Source organism: Ciconia boyciana, chromosome 18 (assembly GCF_034638445.1).
Source record: "Ciconia boyciana chromosome 18, ASM3463844v1, whole genome shotgun sequence".
Taxonomy (NCBI): domain Eukaryota; kingdom Metazoa; phylum Chordata; class Aves; order Ciconiiformes; family Ciconiidae; genus Ciconia; species Ciconia boyciana.
Genome location: NC_132951.1, coordinates 6,925,613 through 6,946,948, shown reverse-complemented (window position 1 = coordinate 6,946,948; position 21,336 = coordinate 6,925,613). Strand labels below are relative to the sequence as shown.

The 21,336-nt window shown below is 48.5% G+C and overlaps 1 protein-coding gene across 3 annotated transcripts; it reads right to left on the bottom strand.

Annotated features, from left to right (window-relative positions):
• ZER1 (zyg-11 related cell cycle regulator) lies at window positions 1–20,836 on the bottom strand. 3 transcript variants are annotated; one of them, XM_072883330.1, is made up of 17 exons: window positions 20,268–20,836; window positions 16,733–16,893; window positions 15,163–15,426; window positions 14,136–14,286; window positions 13,397–13,833; window positions 11,654–11,830; window positions 10,425–10,539; window positions 9,760–9,906; window positions 9,333–9,506; window positions 8,404–8,619; window positions 7,670–7,711; window positions 7,205–7,324; window positions 6,642–6,757; window positions 6,322–6,510; window positions 5,246–5,343; window positions 4,748–4,850; window positions 1–3,638 (listed from the first exon to the last, which is right to left on the bottom strand). In XM_072883330.1, the coding sequence occupies exons 3-17, from the start codon at window positions 15,318–15,320 to the stop codon at window positions 3,581–3,583; spliced, it is 2,301 nt and encodes a 766-aa protein (XP_072739431.1). In that variant the 5' UTR covers window positions 15,321–15,426; window positions 16,733–16,893; window positions 20,268–20,836; the 3' UTR covers window positions 1–3,580. The 3 variants fall into 3 exon arrangements, with proteins under 3 accessions (XP_072739431.1, XP_072739432.1, XP_072739430.1); XM_072883331.1 differs by having other exon boundaries at window positions 16,733–16,850; XM_072883329.1 differs by lacking the exon at window positions 16,733–16,893.
• Between the last annotated feature and the right edge of the window lie 500 nt (window positions 20,837–21,336).

Genomic DNA, 21,336 nt, shown 5'->3' with positions numbered 1-21,336 from the left:
GCCCCTCTGCCATATCTTTACACACTATGAACTTCTCTCCAGCTGGATTCTCATTTGACTGATAGACCCCTGTTCTAGTTTTCTGGGCAGGGTTGGTCGTTGACTATAATTCTCTGTGGAGTTGAAGTCTCCTGGTTCATTCCTTTGCTCCAGCAAAGCTGGAAGTCCTGAGAGGCTTCTCTGTAACAGTCAAGGATTTCAGGGTATCCAACTTCCCCTTTTACATTAGACCTTCATAAAAAATCAGCCACTTTGCCCTCCCCTCCTTTGCAGAATATTGGTATGATGTCTGCAGACAACTATCCTGTTCTGTCCCGAGCGTTGGGTCTACAGCAGCAATTCATCAACTTCTCTTTGCCTCCAGAACATGCTTTCAGGTCATGGTACACGCATTATGCCTAGGGTGCAACAACTCCTGTTGTTTCAGTTAGGGAAACGGAGGTACAGCCTAGTTTCAAACTCCTGATTACAGGAATTCCTGGCTTACGCTCAGGTGTTCAGATGATACCTTTCTCTCTTTTGCTCCTTACTGAAAGTAAATGTTATTTTTCAGCTCACAGAGTTTCTTGGCTTGAAGACATTGAAGCTTGTAGCCAAAGCTCATGTTACTCTAACAGGAATGCTATTTCTTTTAAAATGCTGTCTCAGGAATTTACCTTGCTGGTGGCCTGACTCAGTCTTATGTGTAGCTAGGTGTAACAGACCAGTTACAGTTCCCCCTTTCCCCTGGGATCAGTGACAGATTTCAGAAAGCTAAGCTGTTCTGGCAGGCTGGCCTGACTCCACTAATCTCTGTGTTGCTTGGTATTTGAAATCTTTTTATCCTGGTTCAGGCTCAGGTACAGCTTGATGAAGATATGTGAGCAGTGAGGATAGAGGTTATCTTTACAGTGTGAAACAAAGGTTTGATGCAGCTTGGATCTTGTTAGTTTGGGATACCGTGGTCCAGCTTGCAGCAGGTGAGACTTCAGTAATAGCTGAACTTAGAGGGGCACTGGTTTGAAAAACCCAAACCTTTGGGGTCTTGAGGCAGATGGAACCAAGCCATCAGTTGTTCATTAACCTTGATGTAGTTGTGCCAAAATGTCAGCGTAAAGCTCGATTGTTTGGCTCCGATTACAATGCAAGGCTGAGGTCTGCTCTAGCTGAGATGGGAGTTCCTGAGCTCCAGCTGTCCCCGCAGCGTGGCAGCTGCGTTCTGGGGACATGGGTTTCTGACACCTCTTGCATCTGTGATGTGTCCCTTTCTGCTCCACGCCCACCTTGCCAACATAGTCAGAATCTCAAGTGCTCTTTGTCACGTGATTCAAGATTTTAGTGGTAGGAGCTTTCACTATATGGGCATTAGAAAGGAAGAAAGCCTAGTGGCTTTCTTCAAAAGGACAGCAGCACTAAATGGAGAATTAAATGAGCAAAGCCTGACTCCCCTAATGCTCCGAGGCTGGCTGGCAGTATTTGCAGCCTCTCTTAGTTTTGCGTCTAGAAGGAAGATTAGCAAATGTTATACAGAAAACAGATTTTGAAATAAGCTTCCCTATCTCAAAGCTCATAGGGACACAAATTCTTGGGGAACAGGAACGAGAGAGAGAAAAATACATTTCAATCAAACGACTGCAAAAAAGTATAATTCGTCAAGTTTTGCAAACCATATGAAAACAATTCAAAAGTGACACAAAAATATATATAAGTCTGAAAAATACTTAAAGAAAAAAGTACAGATCTCACAATATCAAAACAAATGACGTATGGTTAAAAAGGAAAAAAAAAAAAAAAAAGACATTGAGTAACACCATATTGGCATAAAAAGTAAACCTCTCCAGGGCAGCTGTGTTCTGTCATGTAAAGTGTCAGTTTGTGTATCTAGGATCTGTCTATAACATGCTCAGCAATGATAACATCAACTCTGAGCATTAGAAGAACCTCATAGCAGCGAGTCAGATCTGAGAGCAATGTATACAAGGGAAGAGAGCAGCGAGGCTGTGCTCAGAGGCCTGAAATGTCCCAACTCGCATGGCCATGGTCTCCTCTTACTGCTCCCAGGCACAAAATCTTTCGTAAATGCCTTCTACGGGAAGATTTGTGAATTGTGAAAGAACTGTGGCACACGGAGGGCTCTAAGCATGGACTGCACAACGTGTTGTTGAGTGCCTGGCTGTGAGGCAAACCCTGGCCTTTGGCTTCTTGAGCCTTTATAGGTTTAGAGTCTTACAGCTGAAGACCACCCTCGTGGGACTCTCCTCTCACCTACCTCATATAAATGGGAGTGATGCTGCTGATGCGAGCAGAACTGCACTGGTCAGTGCTAGTGGGAGGGCAAATAGGGCCTTCTGCTTCCCAGAAGAGGGGGAAGATGTTGGGGTGGAACAAGAGGTGCTGTTTCATGGGATCACCCTCCAAAGGGTGCCTGGAGACTCCCCAGTCTCAGGAGAGGACTTTAGCACCTCCAGTTACAGCACTTGTGCTGCAGTGACCTTCCTATAAAAGGAGATTACTTTGCCACTGAGCATGGCTTGCACTGATGCAGACTGAAAAAGAGTAGATCAGCTCCAGTCCGTTACTGGGACGTGCACAAGTGGTACAAGCCGCTCTGGACCGGGGCCTAGTAGAGCTTACTGTGCAGAGGGGAAATATGCTCTCTGGCATTTGTAGCCCTTCCTCATAAAACAGAACATGACTAAAAAGGTGGTGAAGGACTGGAATGAAGATGTGTAGCCCTTTGTGAACAAACCTTGTTCCTTGTTGCACAGGCTCCCTTAGAGAGAAAAGCTCTGTGTTGCCAAGGATGTGTAACTGGTTTTACTGGTCATCCCTGACCTTATGAGGCTGGATGGGCGGGCAGATCCTACTGTACCACCAAAGGGGACAAAACAGACCTCCTGACTTTAATGGGAATGTCTTACTTCCAAATGACCCACATACAGTTAGCAATGCTTCCATTAATGCGAGTCTTCTATAAAAAAAACGTTAAGGGAGTGAATTGACTTGAAAGATCTTTCTTCCCCGTTTCTTCCATTTACAAATATCACTAAAAAGGTCAGTTCTTTTGGTCTAGCCCTGGTATTGTGTCCCCCAACTTCTCTAACCAAATAAATAACTCGTCACTGCCTGTAACCCCATTGAGCAGCCAATACCGATTCAGGACTGGTGTTCTTGCAGACATTACAGGACCTCATGCAATACAGCAAAAGGGAATTTTCTAAAAATGTCACACTAGCGATCACACAACTAGATCTTCAAGCTCATGATCATTTGAGGCTCTCTGTGTGGTCTAAAATAAAAAGGTTAAAAGATACATAATGTAGTTGTCTTTGTTTTTTGTTTTCTTTTTATACAGGAATCATACACACAGAACTTCAACCTGAAACTTCATAACAAAAAAGTCCACTAATTTAAGGAAAGCATTTTGTTGTGCAAAAAGTCCCTCCCCCCTCCCCTGTTCACCTTCATCTACTGAGGGTCTCACACACACACATAAAGTTTCCTTCCAACAGGCGAGTTGGTAAGAAAGAGTCCTCCCTATATACAGTGAATTAGAGAGAAGCTGGATACAGTGCTGGCAAGAGGCGTTAGATGATTGCCTCTATCTGGAAGTGTCCATGTTCTCCTCCTTAAAGTTACTGCAGTGCTCTATAACTTTCCTATGGATAAAACAAGGACAAGGAGAAAGGGTTTAGTTTAAAGCTTATTGCGTGACAGTTGTGGGACAGTAACATAAGAACTGTCCAACAGCTTGATCTCTATGTAACCATCTCTGTGCACACACCATTTGCAGCAGGCAGTCTCTTCTGAGACGTGCATCAACCGATATTTGTGTCAAAACCCGTATATTCCACAAAAGCAGCTTAGAGCTCACAGTTGGAATTGCAAGTCATGTTAGTGTATGTCCAGATCCGTATGTGACCGTTCATTCATCACCCCCGTATCCAAATCATCAGATAACTTTGAATCACGTCAGGAAGCACGTGCATACAGACGTTTGTCATTCACTCTGCTGCCATCTGTCCCTGCTTTTCCTATTCTTTTCATTTCGCGTTCTTGCGCTGTCCCATCACCACACACAGTCTGCCTAACTGTGAGAGTCTTCTGCAGGCTTCAGTCACCTCCAGCATTTAGCAACCCTTCAGCTATGGGGAATGCCTGCTGCCCACCCACAAGGTGCATATTCCCAGCCAGTCTCTACCTTTCTTTTATATTAATCCTGCAGGTATGAAATTATAGCGCTCAGTTTGCCAGAGATTAGAAACGGCAGCTGGCTTTTAAAACTCTGAAAGAATGACTCCAAAGGAAGACGACATAACAAAGAAAGTTGGGGAAGCTCACAAAGGTGATGGACTCTCTCTACCTTTTGAAAAATCCTCTCATTTTAACTGTGCAGTCAGCAATTTTACTGATAGGCCAATATGATTCTGGAGACAGGGAGCCCACACAGCTATGGAGAATAGTGATGACTAGAGACTATCGACATAAGAGATGCAATTAGCCATGTGGCTCCCCTGTCCAACAAGCCACTTCTATAACCAATTTGCCCGGCATCCAGCAACCCTGAATGATCTGTGTGCGTTGCCCACCTATAAACACCTCTCTAGTCTCCTGCTTTCATTCTCTTTTTCCTGCTCTTCTGTATTCACTTCTTACCCCTCATATGCATCAGTACAGGCCTTTCTCTGATAGCTTTACTTGATGTAGAAGAACAAAAACTAAACTAAAGCTCAACTGAATGTTTGATGATAGTGCATTGGTTTCCTACCGGGCCATTTCCTTGGTCTCTTGCCGTGCTGAGGCCATCTTAATCATGTCCTTCAGAAGGGGAATCCCACCTTCTTTGATCAGCAGTGGGCAGTACTTGTCAGCTGCAGAGAAAAGAATAAAACAGGTCATTGTGAGCCTTCACAAGAGTGGTATAAAGGGTGGCGGGCGGGGAAGGAGAAGCCTGTGGCCTGAGAAGCCGCAAAACTTTTCTTTTTTATGGAGCCAGCCTGCTAAGGGTGCGCTGGCTGTGAAAACAACAGACACAAAATGGCTGAGAACATAAAAGCATGGCCAGAAGGATCAAAATATTGAAGGAATTTCCTACACACTAAGTCTCATGGTTTCTTGTTTGGCTGTACTGCCTGGACATTCCTGTGTCATTCGAAGAGGTTCTCTCTACATAGCTAAACTGGGAAGATTTTTTCAGCTAACAAGTTCAGATCCACACCCTCAACTTTTACAGTGCAGTGGATGTGATTTCGAAAGGGGAACTTACGGTAGACAGAGACCAGGTTATACAGTGCCCAGGTCGCCCAGTGCTGGCTGACTGGGGAGATCCCTTGTGGAAGAAGTCGAAGGATTGGTTCGAATGACCTGCACAGAAATATAGCAGAAGTTGTTAAAAATCCAAGAGCTGCTTCTTTCAGCACCTTTGCCGCTCAAAGCAGTACAAACTGTGTGCTCATAGATACCACAGCACTAAATCCATTGGCACGGCAAAGATTCTGGCATCAAAGACTAAGTCTGTGTCACACGGCAATACTGGCAGGCTTGCAGGCCCTACCACTTTAGCATAAACATGCCCAGATAAATAGCTGCAACGAAAGCCACTGAGTCCAAGAACCGATTTCCATCCTCTGTCAGTCATTTCCTCATGTCAGCTGAAACCCAGCAGCACTGATCTTTCTGTAGAGGAGCCAAAGCAAAATCATACCCAGCTAAAGCTGGCTGCTCACGTGCAATGGTTGCTGTGTTTCTTCTGACAACAATAACGTGTCTATACTGTAGCTCAGGCACTGGAATGCCATCCATTCTGGATCCCTGCCAGGCACTATGGGAATACAGAGTACTGATACCCTCTTACAGGAAGGGCTTTGGACGATTCCACCAGTTGTATTAACCCTTGAAGGGATTTCTGGGAACTGTGTCTAAAAATCCCCCAGAGGAGAGTGAAAGCTACAGCAATCCATGTGACTTTCAGAAGCAAACAGACTTAAGGAGGTGCAAAGGACAGCAGTCTCAGGGGAAAATGCTTAGGCAGTCCCAGATAGTCAGATCATGGGTTTCCTAACTACACAATTTCACCAGAAACATGCAGGAGAAATTCTGTTGGGCTCCCACACTTCTCCCATAGGAACTGCCAGGCAAGGTGTCTAATTTCAGCAGCCTGTGTAACATGTTCCAAAGGAAGATGTAAACCCCTCACTGAATATGTCCCTGAGGATGTTTCTCCTTCTCTTTGAACAGAGCCTCCATGCTGGGCTATACCTCTTCCCTTCTCTCTCTGTCAGTGCTTGCTTCCCGTGACAACCCTGGCTCCTAGGTGAGTGGGCCAACTTTTTTATTCCTCACCTGTAATTGATATTTCTCCTGGAGTTGATATCCCAGCTCTGGATGGCTGCCCACATCCTCTTTACAACTTCCTCTCGATGGGGCTCACATATACCCCAAGCCTCTGGACCATCAAACATGATATGGGAGAGCACACCACAGGCGTTATAGGATACCTCAATCCCATCTGCTTTGCTCTCCAGCAGGTTGCTGCCAAGAGAGAAGAGATCATTTAGAGGGGCTGATGCACCGAGGGTTTAAAAGTCTCCAGGTGATTCAGGAGCAGAGCTCCAGGGCATTCACCCTGCCCCAGCCCAGCTGTTTGTTAGCCAGGCACTCACCTGAACACACTGATGAACTGGGAGGTCATGAGCTGCGGGCGGAGCTCCTTCACCTCTGCTACATTGCCCAGGAGGCCCAGCATGTTGCGATGCAGCTCCTGTTTCTCTGGAAACTCCTAAGCAAGCAAAGAACAGGATTATACAAAAGCAGGGCCACGGTGATGCTGAGAACAAGCAACCCTGGAGAAGATTGTACCATGCATCTAGAAGGGTTGAGTATTTTTGGGTAGTCAGTAATGGTTCTTTAGCAGATACCAAATGGGATCTCTAGCGTTTAAGATACATGTGAAATGAGAGAATCAAGGCCAGGGCCTGCGCTTCACTGCTGCTCTACTTAAGGGGGACTGTGTACAAGATAGGGAAAGAAGAAGATGTGTTGAGTGTAAGTTTCTCTGTTCTTCTGCTGGATGTGAGAAAGAAGAAAACATGCAAGCTTTTTCTTTTCTGTTTGTGCAATGTAGGAAGTCCTGCTTATAGATTAGCATAGCCAGGGATCCTGCCCGGGCACCTGCATCTCCACTGCTAATGTCAGCATTCCTCTAGAGGAAACCAGACATACTTACTTTCAAGCACTCCAAGAACAGTTTCATGCCGCTGTAGTTAAGGAACATCTCACAGTTATCGGGGGTCTCATCAGTGATGTTCCAGAGGGCGCTCCAGGAGAACTCCATCACCTGATCGCACTACAGAGCCGAAGAGAAAGGGATAGAAACACAGCTTTGCTGATGTGGGAGCCCAGTGCAAACCAACTGCTTGTGTCTCCTCTCTGGTATCACCCTATATGGCTCCAGAGGTAAGAAAACCTTGTTATTTGCTTTCAACTTGTCAGCAAGTGGGGTTTTTGTTTAATATTTTTGCCTCCCTGTCACATTCCCCTGCCCTCACCCCGGGACAGGAAATTCTGCAGCACCAGCTGAGATGTCTTGTGTTTGTTAGAGAAGCTGAGCTGGCACCCTAGACTGCTCTCCATGCCTAAGTCAGACTGATAGAAAATACTCTATGTATACATTTCTGGGGGAAACACTCACCGTTTTATCAGCCAACTTCTTCTGAATCAACTTTAGCATTGTCTGTGGGCAGAGGAAGGGGAAGAGTGAGAAACAGTTCACGAATCACAGAGCTAAAACTAGCTGCTGTAGTACTGCAGGGCTGGCTACAGCCAATTTGCAGGCATATGCAGTTTTGATCCTTTGTAGAGAACCTACTTGGTATCTCTTTCTCTAAACCAGTGGGACTGGGTTATGTTCAGTGTTGCAGGTATTCACAGAGCTGAACTATATCACAGTCCCCAAGCTGTCAAGTTTGCAGTCAAGTCAGTTTTGATCTGTATGACCAAGTCTGGAATGTGGTATAACTGCACCAAAGCAGCGGCCTCTGCAGTTCTTTGAAAAGGTGAGGGATACGGTTGACATGAGTTGGGAAGCTGATGCAAACTCAGGGAGATGCAGAAGGAGCTAGTCACAAGGTGGTGCCAGTTCTGGAAATAATACAATGCGGTGAAGAGGTAAGGTATAAGGTTATACTGCTTCCCTGCTCTCACAGACAGCCTATCTCTGCGATCATAACTTCTAGTGCTGGTAAGCAAGTAAAAGATGTCACATGGAGGGGCAGGTTTCAGGAAAGGTTAGCATTGCTAGGACACTAGTTCCCTCCTGTGATACTGTAAGGTTGGATCACTGGCTGGATGCATTTAGTGGACTGCTGCAAGGGAACTGTGCTAGCCCAGGTTAAGGATAAGTAGACACCTTGGGACCATACCAACCATGACAAACCCCATCTTGCCCACAGCTTCTTTATGATCGTTGTCCACCTGGCAGACCAGAGCGTTACAGAGGTGCACAGCGATGCGCTGGATAGACTCATCCTGCCGGCTCTGGTTGAGGATGTTCAGCAGCAGCTCGTTGACTCGGCGGTACTGGAACTCTAGCTCCTCAGGAATGCTGAAGTTACACAGTGTCAGGCAGCAGTTTCGCTGTACCTGGGTTGAAAGGAAGCAAACGCTGGGCCAAGTGGCTATGAAAACATGGAGCCCATCACCTCGTGCTTCCTTGCTGCTTGGTACTGAAACCATCTTCTTGCTTGACTACGACCACCAAAATTTCTGTTACCCTCCTATCTAGCACTGTGCTTTAGCCGTGCTCTATAGGTACCCTCTTCTCTCTTGCCGTCACTCTAGTCTCACACGGCCACCCAATCACCCAACGCCCATCATTTTTCCAAGCCAGTTCTTCACTGCCTGTAAGCTCTCTCTGCAGCAGTTGCCACCCTGCAACCCACTGGCATCACAGTGTATAATGTCAGCTAGCTTCCAATACAGTGTATTGGGATAGCGTTTCTTCCTGTTGACTCAACACCCTGCAACACCCACACCCTTTTCACCCCACAGTCAGTGCTGGACATCTGTGCTGTGTGTCGTACACACCCTTTGATCACTATCATCAGATAAAAAGGAGCCTTGCTGTAATCACTTTCTTCCCCTTGTTCTGGAGAACATCGCATGGATAAGGAGCACCCTGCATGTAATCCCCATTACTGAGTGACCGCAAGGAGCAGACCTGGGCAATAGCTTCTCTGGTGTCTGCCTTGGCTCACATCCTGGAGGCTTAGAAGACCCAGATGCTAACACCAGGCTAAAGACTTAATACAGGGAAGGAGGACTATGGGAGCTGAAGGAGGCTGGGCTGCTCTTACTGTGACTTCCTGGTAGGACTCCATGCCATTCAGCACCACCTGGATGACCTGGCGCCGCAGCTTTACACTCTGCTCCATGCGGTACTCGGAGTTGGTCAGGTAGAAGAGCGCCGCGCTGCCTGTCACCTGGATGTTTTTGTCATCCTTGTGGCACTTGAGGGCTGTGATCACCAGCTGCAGGGAAGCAACATGAAGCTTCAGTGCTACTGACTTGCTGTTAAGTCTTGGAGTGACTGTTATGGCTGCGTGGGGCAAAGACCATCACAAGCCTGCAAGGAATGCATGGCCCAGGCATAGCAGGAACATGCTTATGAAATGAAGGCACTACTGGAACTTTCTCCAGAATGGCCTGATATGGTGTCCCAGGGTGAAGAAAAGGCTAGGACTGCAAAATTTCCCTTGTAAGTGTGAGGTAAATGGGGCTTACCTGAAGGGCTCGCAGCAGCTGGCTGCAGCGTTCAATACGGGCAATGTCAAAAAGGAGGTTGATGGCCCGGGAAGTGATTTCTGGCCGGTGTTCAGTGTAAGCCTCGATAGCATTCAGGACTTGCTCTTCATTCTTGTCTCCACTCACCTGGCATGGAGGAACAAAAAGAGTCAAGGAAGAAATGATGAAGGAGGAAAACCAACATGAGAAGGGAACTCTGAGGGTAGATCTGGAAGGTCAAAGGGTACAACTTCCCTCTGCCCTGCTAGTAGGATTAGGCCCAGGATGAGAGCAAAGAGGTTGAGTCACTTCTCAGCCCAGAGGGACAAGAAATGGCACCTTTGGGGAAGGAAGATGCTACTCACAAGTAAGACTCCTATTGTCTTAAATCCTTTTCTTGTAGTCACAGACAACCTGGTCCTTCAGGCAGGATGATTTTTCCATGCCCTTCTCTGAGGCATGTTTTTAACCCTTGTAAAAACCCCATGGAGTACAGGTCTTGCCTTCTGGCAGTTTTCCTGCATTATCAAGTAGCTATTGAAAGGTCAGAGCTCAGTTGTCACACCTGAGACCCTAAGAGCTCCAGTCTACTGGCAGTCAATGATTTTCATGTTCTTTCAACTTCTGCCAAGTACCTACTGCCAATATTCTTGCAGCCTCATTACCTTGTAGGCTGGAATATGTGTCAGGCGGCAGAGAGATGTTTCAAAAAGGCCCAAGAACTGGAGTGGTCGTTTCAGACCCCGGAAGGGAGCAATGCTGCTCTTCGCTGGCTCAATGCTGGGGAAAAAAAAAAATCACTCATGTTGGTACTGTGTTTCTTCAGGTGTCTCCCACCACAGAGACAGCTATCAGCTCTCCATTCTCCGACTGTACTGCTCTGTAACTAGAGTAATAGCTACACTTCAGTTGTATGCCAGTCAGCTTCTCCTAAATGTAACATTAGACATTCATCCCAGGTGATCCTGAGTGAAGTGCTAAATGTGTTCAACAAACAGCAGTAAGAATTCACGCAGACAGAATGCAGCTTGCCCAGGTAGAACTTGTCCTGGAAATTCACTATCTGGGGTGAACGTTTCCTCTTAGGAAAGGGCTGTGGATTTCACTGATCCAAACTATTTGCAAACTGGACTGCATGTCATCCAATAGACATGCTAGTCTGCTGCTGTGATCATGCAAGAACACTAGTTTTGCTGCCATGTTCCTTATTGACCAAGAGCCAGTATTTTCTTCACCAGCGCAGGTGGAAAGCAGCCAGTACTGTCCCACTTGTTTGCTTTTGTTCAGTAAGTGCTCGGGGAATAGGAGGGCAGAGTCCTTGGCTGATCTGGAAAACCAGACCTCTAGGTATGCCCCTACTGAGGTGCACCAGGATTTTTAAAGGTTGATCTGCTCAGCATCCAGGTCAAATCTGAAAAGATGCCTTTAGATTCTAAGTTCCTAAAACACTCAGCCCTCCTATGAACATTGACGTATTGACTCAGCATAGAAATGTTCTGTCTCTGAAGAGCCTGGGTTTCAGTGAGGGTAAGAATGTTTCATGTAGAAAAATGAGTAAAGGGCTTTGGAGTCCTTTCAGAAGAAATATAAACCACTACAAGAGATCCCTGGAAGAATGTGTGTGGAAAAGAACTGAAATACTTCTTCAGATATGTATGGGAGGCAGATAGGATGAATTCTTTATTACTCTTAAAAGTCATTGCATGTGTCACATGAGAATCACAGCTGATTCCCATACTGGTCTTTAGCATCAGGAGAAACTAGCAGCAGCTATATCCTGCTTTTTAGTATTAATTAGACCTACAGAATTTGCAAACTTAGAGGGAACTGTTCTTAATTCATCTTTGACTGATCTATCTGTCCAAGCAGACCTCAGTAATTGCTGTTTCCTTACCTTGTCTGACCCATCTTCTCCTCCATGCTTGGGATAGTGCAGTTTTCCAGCATGGTGTGCCCTGAGATATCGAGCGAAGTGAGGTTTACCAAGTTTTCCACAAACAGGTTTAGAACCCGCCGGGTCAGCTTGAATTTGTAATAACTGGACAGATGGTCTCGGGAGATATCCAAGTGCCTGCAAATGACAGAGAGGAGCTCAGAGCCTGGGAAGCCTTAGCTGGGGCTTCTGCCTCTCTACCAGAGGAAGATGACAAGCCAAGTGTGATTATTATTTTTTTATTTATTTATTATGATTTCCTTCACAAGATACAGGAATGTGGTTCTGTAGGATCTGCCAGCAGGATCTGGCCCTGTGTCTAACTGAAGCACACAGATATCTGGTAGAGGTCTACTTAGAATGGAGCACAATGAATCATTTGGCCACACATCACAAAGGAAACAGCTCCAGGCTTAGGAATTGCTTTTCCCAAGCTCCATCACAGCAGCCACCTGAGCATTTCCACCTGGTGATTAAGATACTAGAGGATCTTTGCATCCCCAGAAACATATGTTGCCTCATCCCACAAATTAAGTTACACAAGTTTTTGTCTGCTTTCCCAATCTTCTATTTTTTCCACCCCAGGCTATTATGCTGCCCTGATTGAATTTATCTTCAGGTATTTAAATGCTTAAGCTTTGGGGAAACCCTGATGCTAAAGGAGTGGTGGGACAAACTGACCAGCCGTCATGTGCCGGTGGGGTCCTTGCAGGACAGGGGCTGCTTGTGCCTGCCAAGCAGTAGCTAAGACTCTTGGGCAAGACTTTTCTAAACTGCCTAAGACAGAAGTCAACATCCCACTCACAAAAGTGTCTTCTACCTCTTGCAGACCAAGTTTCATTGCAAATCACTGGGAGTTAAAGTACTTGGATTTAGAAATTTTATCCAGGATGTTCCCTGAGACTCCAAGGTCATATGTTAACATGGTACCCTCTAGTGTCTGCAGTCAGTTGGGATGATACTAAAGCTACTCCTTCGTGTGAATAGTAAGGCCCTTCTCTTTGGCTTGGAAATTCCTGGATCCCTTTCCTGATACCACTGTGCAGTTTGAATAGCAATTGTCTCAACTCTGTTTCAGGAAGTCACTTCACTGTCAACACGGCTAGGTCAGGAGTGCCTATTTATTTACGCTGCTTTTTCCCTTGGTGCACCATCCCTGCACAGCGTGCTTCCACAGTGCACAGCGAGTACACAATCTGAGATCAGAGTTTTTTCCTAGTTTTATCTCAGAGCCAGGCTTCAACTTAGGACGTTCCTGTTTGACAAGTGGTTTGGAGGACCAAGTTTCACAGTGTGATTATCGCTGTATTAGTATGTGTACACATCTGTAGTAATTTTTTTGCCATCTTTCAGGCATTCAGCTGTTCTTTTTTGTTTGGCTGGGGGGCGGGTGGTTGGTTTTGTTTTCTTTTGTTTGGTTGGGGGTTTTTTTTGGTGTGTGTGGGTTTTTTGGGGGGTGTGTGTGTTTTTGTTTTTCCAAGAAGGAGCTTCTGCTAAGTGGTGTCCTTTTGCAAGCAAAATGCAGGCTGGCTTTAGACATGTCAGACATGTATAGTGAGTCAATGAGTGAGCCTGTTCATGAGAAGGTTTAGAACTTGAAACCAGCAGTGGGTGGCTCTCCATTAGCAAGCAAGTAGACCATTCCTAAAAGACTTTTCCTTATGAGTGGGGAAAGGATAAACAAGGAAGAACAGATCTGCTGACCTGAGCTTGCGAAGCTGTGCGATCACTTGGATGTGCTCCTCTGAAAGGTCCATGTTGTAAAGCACTAAAGAAACCAGACTGTCCTTCCACTGGGTCAGAAATCCCACATCATTCAGCTGGATCCCAGAGAGATCAAGAGCTGCAAGGGAGGCCAAAGGCCGAAGCAACGTCTCCACGTTTACCCCTTCAATCAGGCGGCCCAGGTTGAGGAAGCGCAAGCGGCTAAAGCCTTCAAAAGTAAAGTCCTTGACCAAGACCTGGCGAGTGGGGTTCACCAAACAGTCATCTTCACAGCCTCCAGGGTTCTCCTCCTCGTAGAAGATATTACAGCAGCCAAAGAGGCTAAGGGAGATAAGTGTGTGGCTGAAGCTCACCAAGGTTTGCAGACTCTTGGCTGTCAGCTTCTCACAGTTAGTCAAGTAGAGCTCAACAAGGTCCTGGAAGATGGGAAATCAAAGTGAGAAATATTTCACAGGTAGAGTGCCCACCCTGTTTGCTATAACACCTCCCACTTGGAGAGCCTGAGACCACATATCACTGAACTTGACCAGTGTCCCCATCCCATTCCCTACAGTGGCTTTGGGAGCTGAGAAGGGAGAAGAAGAGGTTCTCCCAAAGAAAATTTGGATGGTGAAGGACTGAGTCTTGCAAATCTCTGGGTGCCTGGGATCCTAGCTGGTGCCCATGCAGCAATGCTGCTATGCAAAGTGGCAGCTGGAGGCTATCAGTGCAATACCACCTGCTTCCTGATGGCTTCCAGGTCCTGGTCCTGCACAATCTGTTCCCGCAAGTGGATCCGAGCTAGCCTCGTGCTCCGGGGATCTGAGAACAGGGTGAAGAAGCTTTCATGGGGTTCAAAGATGCTGTCCGTCTTCACCAACTCCACGTACCTGTATTGGGGCAATGGTGTTAGCACAGCATGACACGAAGGCTCAGCTACAGCTCTAGCACCTTCACTGGCTATGAGAAAATGTGACCAAGTGCGTAAGCACACATAGACTCCCTCCTGATCATCCAAAATAGCCTTTGGGGTAACTGGAGCTGGCCTATTACCTCTTCTTACACAGAACTAACAATCCTTAGGAAAAATGTCAGGCAAAGGTTAGTGCAAGGTCATGAGTGTGTGAGCAAACTGCATTCTAGCAAGCACAGATTCCAGAAATTTTTTTTTGCTAGCTGTTTAAAGCTAGTAACTTGATTTTTCATTTTCAGAAAATCAGCTGCGCAAAGTTCTCTGCCAGACTTTGTGGGCAGGAGTTCAGCCAAGAGAGACTGTGATAGCCAAATCATAAAACCCTGGAAACAGGTTGCTTTGTAAAGCTATGGGAGCAGCAGCAGCCGCCTTAACATTTAACATCTGTTAGCACTTTGCACTCTTATTTCCCTAGTTTGGAAGAGAATTATAATGCTTCAGTGGTGGGATATGGGAAGGCTCCTTCGTTGCTTACTGATCTTCTTGGAAGAAGCAGTGACTGACTTTGGTTTCACTCTGGGTTTACCTATATGGAAATGGTGATTTCCACAGAAACTAGAATGATATATAGCAGTACAATAACCCCTGGGGACACTTCCTTCCGAAGTTAATGCAAATCCTTATTTCCAATATGAGGATCAATTGGAAAAAAATAGCCTTATGAATTCTTGCCCATTTTTTTCCCCTTTTATCCTTTCCCATCACTCTTTTTAGAGAACTATACTCCCCCTTCCCTGAGCTCCCGGCTCCTTCCCAAACCAGATAACAGCTTCTCCACTGGCCTGAAACGTACTCATTGACAAGTTTGTCACAAATCTCGCTTGGCAAGAAGATGTCAGGATGGAGCCGGAGAGTTTCATTGTCCAGTAGGTAGCAGAGAGTCCCCTCCAAGTTGCGAAGGCAGTAATCCGTGCACAAGGTCATTAGTGACTCGGGGCTATCGGATGCCATCTTGAGGGAAGTTATGGGAAAGGGAAAAGCAGAAGGAAGCTTTTGATTCAGTAGATCCTTTCCTCAAATGAAGTTCCAGGATGAATTTACAGGGACATCAGGTCAGCTATAAGCAGAGGGGGGAAAAAAAGATGCATTGAGAAAGGCACATTGGCAAGTGTTCTGCAAAGCTGTTGTACGAGCAGGATGTTGATAGTTGCATTTACAGCCCATCACTTGCTGACTTCAAAAGAACCTGCAGCATTTTGGCCTCTCTGGCAGTATGCCCTTAATTCCTCGGTATCCCCACCCCCAGGGGACACTGGGAATGAGTTAACATTAAACATGTTTGGCTACATGAGGCTACACAGCAAGAAAATGTTTCCTCATTGCAGGGGTTATCTGGCTGACAAAGGCCCCCTGAAGGGAAGTGGCAGAAACCGCATTGCTTGGTTTCCTTCAGAGTGGGCTGGATAAACCACCAGAAAATTTACTGTCGGGATGATACTTTGTATAGTCCCAGTGGGATTTGGTGGCCCCATATCTCGTGCCTGTAATTCTGTTTGCTATTGTTCCAAGTGAAATTTCATGTTCAAGCTAAATGTTTTTCTGTAGCGCCAAGCCAGAAGCTTCACGCAAGTCCTTGAACTAGACCATGAAGTGGATCAAAAGCCAGAGGGAAACATACAGACTGGTTTGGCTTCCCTTTGAGTGCATGGTAAAGCAAGGCTTATGCACATGCTGGACATCTGTTCCTGTAGCTCCCTGGGACTTGCTCACCCAAACCATTTCAAATCTGCTACAAAAAAGTATGAGTGACTGACCTGGAAAAAGGCAAGACACTTTTGCCTGTCTTCATTTTTAGTACAGGATAAGGAAGGATGGGTGAGGGAGATAATTAGGGGAAGCTATTCCTGTCTCTCTTCTTATTTGAAAAATCTCATGGCTCTAGTATTAAGACTTGCTCACTGGCACTGAAGGAGGGCTTGCTGGAGCCTTGGAGGTGTTTAGCAGAGGTGACTGAAGACCAACAATGCCATTTCACTTTCAAAGGGTCAAATCACATTAGAAGCAACCCTAATGTGAACCCTTCTACGTATTTCCATGGACAGGCAAAAATTGTGTTGAAATGTTTATTTCTGAGGTTAAAACCTGCATCTTATCAATAGGTATGTCCCTGCTGGCAGTGAGAACGCCCGTGCTGTGGAGTCGGTTATTCTCCTCTGTGCCACAGCTGAGCAGCCATTGCTGGGGAAGTTGTTGCAAAACATCCTTCACTACATTCTGTTTCTGATTTTATTCTGCGGCTGCAAAGATCAGGACACTTGTCTCTGTCTCCAGCTCCCTGACTCTCTAAAGCCTCCGGTGCTCTCCCTTTCCTTCATTCCTGCAGTATCAGTCCAAGAGAGAAGAGTTTAATTCCCTTTCCTCACCTTAATCACTATCCCCAAAGGCACCCGGGGTGGATCAGGCACCTTCCCTCCTCGCCCTTCAGATGCTCTGTTCAGCCACTGCCTGGGCCATGACGCCCATACGAAAGATCAGTTAAGGCTGTGGACAAGGTAACTTTTCAAATTCAGGCACCAAATGGTCTCTGTGGGCGACAGGAGCACAGCTGTGACTAAGCCTGCCCGGCAGCCTGGGCTCCTGGCCTTCTGATCCCTCCCTGTGTTGCAGAATGGATTTCCATGCAAACATGAAGGCAGCACAAGCTGGAAATCAAAGCTCTTTCCTTCCTTCTGTGTTTCATTAATTATTTTTCTGAGGGCATGCTTCAGTGCCAGGGACAAAGAGTTGGCCAAGGAATTAACCCAACACAGAAAAGAGCCTCTTAAAAAGCAAACGGAGATCAGCAGAACTGCTCCTCGCTCAGCCATGGAGGAATGGCCGTGCTGGATCACTCCTGTGGTACGCCCACCCCAGGCCTCTCCCTGGGCCAAATCTCGTTCTAGTGTAAGTGGACAAAACCTTACAGGCAGAAGCAGGCACAGGTGATGAACGTGACTTGTCTTTTAGCTTTACTTGAATTTGATGGATGGTCTCTCCTTCCTATAAGCATCTCTGGGAACTATATCTGCAGGCAACTGGCAGAATCATGTTCCAATCCCAAACTCCTCCTGACCCACTGTGTTCTGACCTACAACGTTCAACAGCCTTTCCAGTGGGGATCTCGGACAGGATCTCAGTCTGGTTTTGGCTCAAGAGGCAAAAGGTCTCCCCGCAAAAGTAGATGCTGAGGAAAAAAACAAACCCAAAAACTCAGCAGTCACAAAAATTGTACTTAAAATCCTGATCAGAGATAGTTTAAAGGGTGTCACCTGCTCTTCTGGGTCACTGAGTCCTGCTGGGATCATAATAACACAAAACTATGACTCCTCAAGGTGCCACAATAGCTCAGAGATCTTTGAGATACTCATTTTCGTTGTTTGTACTACGTGTAAGATGGTGGGTCTTCAATTTTGAAAAAGAAGGAAATCCATAATCCGCAGCCTTTGTAGCTAAGCCAGGAGAGAAGTCAAGGATGAAAAGGGCTGCTGAGCACAGAGCCGTCTCACTGGCCGTGAGGTCCCGGCTAAGGGAGTGCAGGCGGGAGGAAGTTGTCCTGTGCTCTGTCTGCTTTGGAGATGAATCCGCTTCACCTCCAAAACAAGTCCCTCTTGCAGATTTTGCCTGAAGCTTGCTTGAGAGAATCTTTCCAGAAAGGCAAGATCAACAGGAAGATCTGAACCAGCAGGGAAACGTGTTCTGCTATCCCTACCAGTTTCCCTATACCATCAGACAGGAGGTCCCTGCAGCCAGTGTTCTTCCACTGTTTACTACCAATGGCCAGAGAACTCGAAAACAAATTCCCATTGACAATCTATTATCACGTGCAGCTGGAAATGGCCAGTGCTTGGGACTTGTCCAAGCAGCTTAGAACACTAAAGGGCAAGGACTGCCTTCCTGTGGCTCTGACAATCCTCTATTCCCCATCTGCTGAGACCAGCACAATGTAGCTGGTTGATCCTAGCCCTGGAGAAATCAGCTGCCCTTTAACTTCTGAGCTCCCTGTGATCCACCAACAAAATTCCATACAGAGGGGTAATATAGAGGAAAGTGGTTAAACCATCCCAGTAAAATAACAGCAAAGAAAAGCATTCATCATCATGACTTATGGATATTTGAGTAGCACCCAGAGCTGCTGCTGTGACCTTTTGTACAGGACACGATACAAGCTAGTCTCTCCCTTCTCAGTTAGACTCAAGACATGACACGTGGGCAGGGGGAGATGGAGGTAAGAGTGTCAATAGCTGCACTGATTGATATTGTCTCTTGTTATAAGCTCAGTGTGCTGATAAAAATAAATGAACTAGAGATGCTGACAAATCATTAATATTTGCCTAATCATTATCCTCAGGCAGCTTTCCACAGGCAATAGATCAGCAAGTTGCCTGCCCAGCAGACTGTCACCAGTGCTTTCCAATGATGGGCAGTAAGCTGTCTAGTGCACGTGTGTTTTTGAAGGGTCGAAGACAGGTATGTGAAACATGCCGAAAATTCAAGTGCAGGAATTGAAAAGTGACTGGAACTACAGCTGCCAATATTTTTTCCAATTTATTTCTCTAATAGATTTGCTTCCATCTTAATGCATGAAGGAATCGAGTCCCATGGAGACAGAGGAGCAGGCATATAAAAGCCTGTATACCCAACTACCCCCAGAAGCAGCCCTCTCTGTGGAGTCACAGCACCCTCCCACCATCCACAGACCCAAAGGAAGCCACAGTACACACAGCTTCGCTCTCCCCCATCACCAGCCTTCCAGGTCCTGCCAGCCTCTTTGGCAAATATTGCTTATTTGTAGGCTACATCTGCATTGTTACGGCATTTCAGGCTGCACTGGCACACGAAGCTTGGGACCGCTCTTGGCACTCCTGGGGCCGCCCGTGCCAATGTTCTCTACCTTGGACTTCAGATCAATCTTCTCTCTCAGTCTCTCTCTCCAGGCAGCTGCCCAAAGCCAAGCCTGACTCACTGTGGCTTCACGCCAACAACATAACGTTTACGCTGTTGCTACAAAAATGATTGGCAAAGCTGACTTTTCCAGCATCAGGGCCTTGTCCAAAGAGAGGGCAAACAATATGGATTGACATTAACTGATTATGATGACTTTAGAATAACAAATTTAATGTAAATGCAGAGTTTGGCACAGGTTGCATTTTGAAGGAAAACTGAACGGTCATTTTAGCTGGCATCTTGCAGCTGCAAATCACTGTTTTTATTAATCGATGGGTCATTGCAGCTTGTGTTGGGAAATACCGTCCCTGCCTTACAGCAGGGAAACTGAAGCAGGAGTAGATTCAACTATTCCGTGGGCCAGCAAAGCTTGCAATTTCCAAACTAGTCGGCCTGCCAAGACCGACATCGCAAATGAAATGACTCGTGCTAGTCGGGAAAGATGTTGATCTTTGTACCTGCCTGCAATAAAGACGCTCCTTCGGATCACTGCATTATATCATGGATTTTCTTTCCAAAAGGTCACCTGCCCAAGGTGACACCCCCGGGAGCCCCTGGGTTACCGCTCCCTGGGCACCGGGGATCCACCACCGCCAAATCATGATGGTCTCCGACAGCCTTGCGAGCTGTTTCACCTGCAGGCAGGTCTGGTCACAACCCCAAACCGTCCCTCCCTCGCTCCCCCGACCCCGCTCCGTGGGGCGACTTTCCCTTCCCGAGGCACTCAGAGGTCACCTCGCCCGGCAGCGCCGGGGATCCTCCCGGACGGGCTGCCGCGGCCCAGGGCTCTGCCTGGCGGGGCCCGGCTGCTCCCGGTAGTCCCGGGGAGGGGACGGGGGCTTCGCCGGGGGGCACCGGGCGGCGGTTCCGCGTGGGGCGGCGCTGCCTCCCCAGCCCTCGGCGGGCAGGCCCGGTGCCCCCGGGCAGGGCGAGCCCCGCGGGGTCGGATTGAGGAGGGGGAACGCCGGCACTCACCTGGCGCCGGGCCCCCGCCCGGCGCGGCGGATGGGGGGCGGCGGGAGTCCCGGCTCGTCCCGGCGCCGCTCCCGGGGCGGGCAGGGGGTCCGCGTCCTCCTCGGGCCCGCTCCCCCCGCCGCGGCCTCCACTGTCAACAAACCCCGCCGTCACTTCCGCCAGCCGGGCGGCCCGCACCGGAAGCGCCGCCGCTTTCCCCCCCGGAAACGCCGGCCAGCCCGGAACGCTCGGGCCGCGCCCGCCGGTCCCCCCTGCCGGGCACCCGCCGGAGCCGGAAGGCGGCGCGGGGCTCTCTGGGCCGTGCCGGCCCCGGCCTTCCCTCGCACACCGTGACCTCACCGCCTCCCGCAGCAGTGACGTGACGTCACGAGGTGCGGCGGTGGTGACGTCACGGCAGTGGCGCTCACTGCGATGATATGGCTGTGCTGCTGCATGACGTCACGGCGCGGGTCAGAGTGCGAGGCCGCCCCCACGCACGGGCTCGTTTGGCGGCCGTGTCCTGGCAGGGCCTCCCCGGGGCTCCTCGCGCCGCCCCCGGTCCCCACGGCCCCGCGTCTCCCCCTCCACGGGCCGCGGCCGCCGCCGCCACGCAGAGGTTCTGCGAGCGCCAAGCCCGCGCCCCGCGTCTGCGCTCCCCGCACTGGCGGACGCCATGCCCGCAGGGCTCGCCGACGGCTGCCATTTGCACGGGCCGCAGGCACCGGACCTTGCCCGGCTGAGCGCGGCCGCCTCTGGGGTTCCCTCAGCGCTGCGAGCGCCAGCGGGGCCTGCCCGCAGCAGGCGACCGGGGGAGCCCCGGCGGGGGGGCTGGCTCCCGCCCGCGGGGTCTTTTCTGAGGCGGGCGATGCAGGCAGCTGTAAGCGCTGCTGGCACTTGGTGCCTGGGGAGCGGGTCCCAGCCGCGGCCCACCAGGCCCCGGGTGGGATCGTGGTGCCCGGACAGGGCAGGGCGCACAGCAGAACCGCTGCCTGGCGGGGGAGCCCGGGCCGAGCCCTCAACACGCCGGGCGCTGCTCTGAGGCGGGCGGGCGGGAACACGCCGGCGGGTTGAGGCGGCCGCGGGGGCGGAG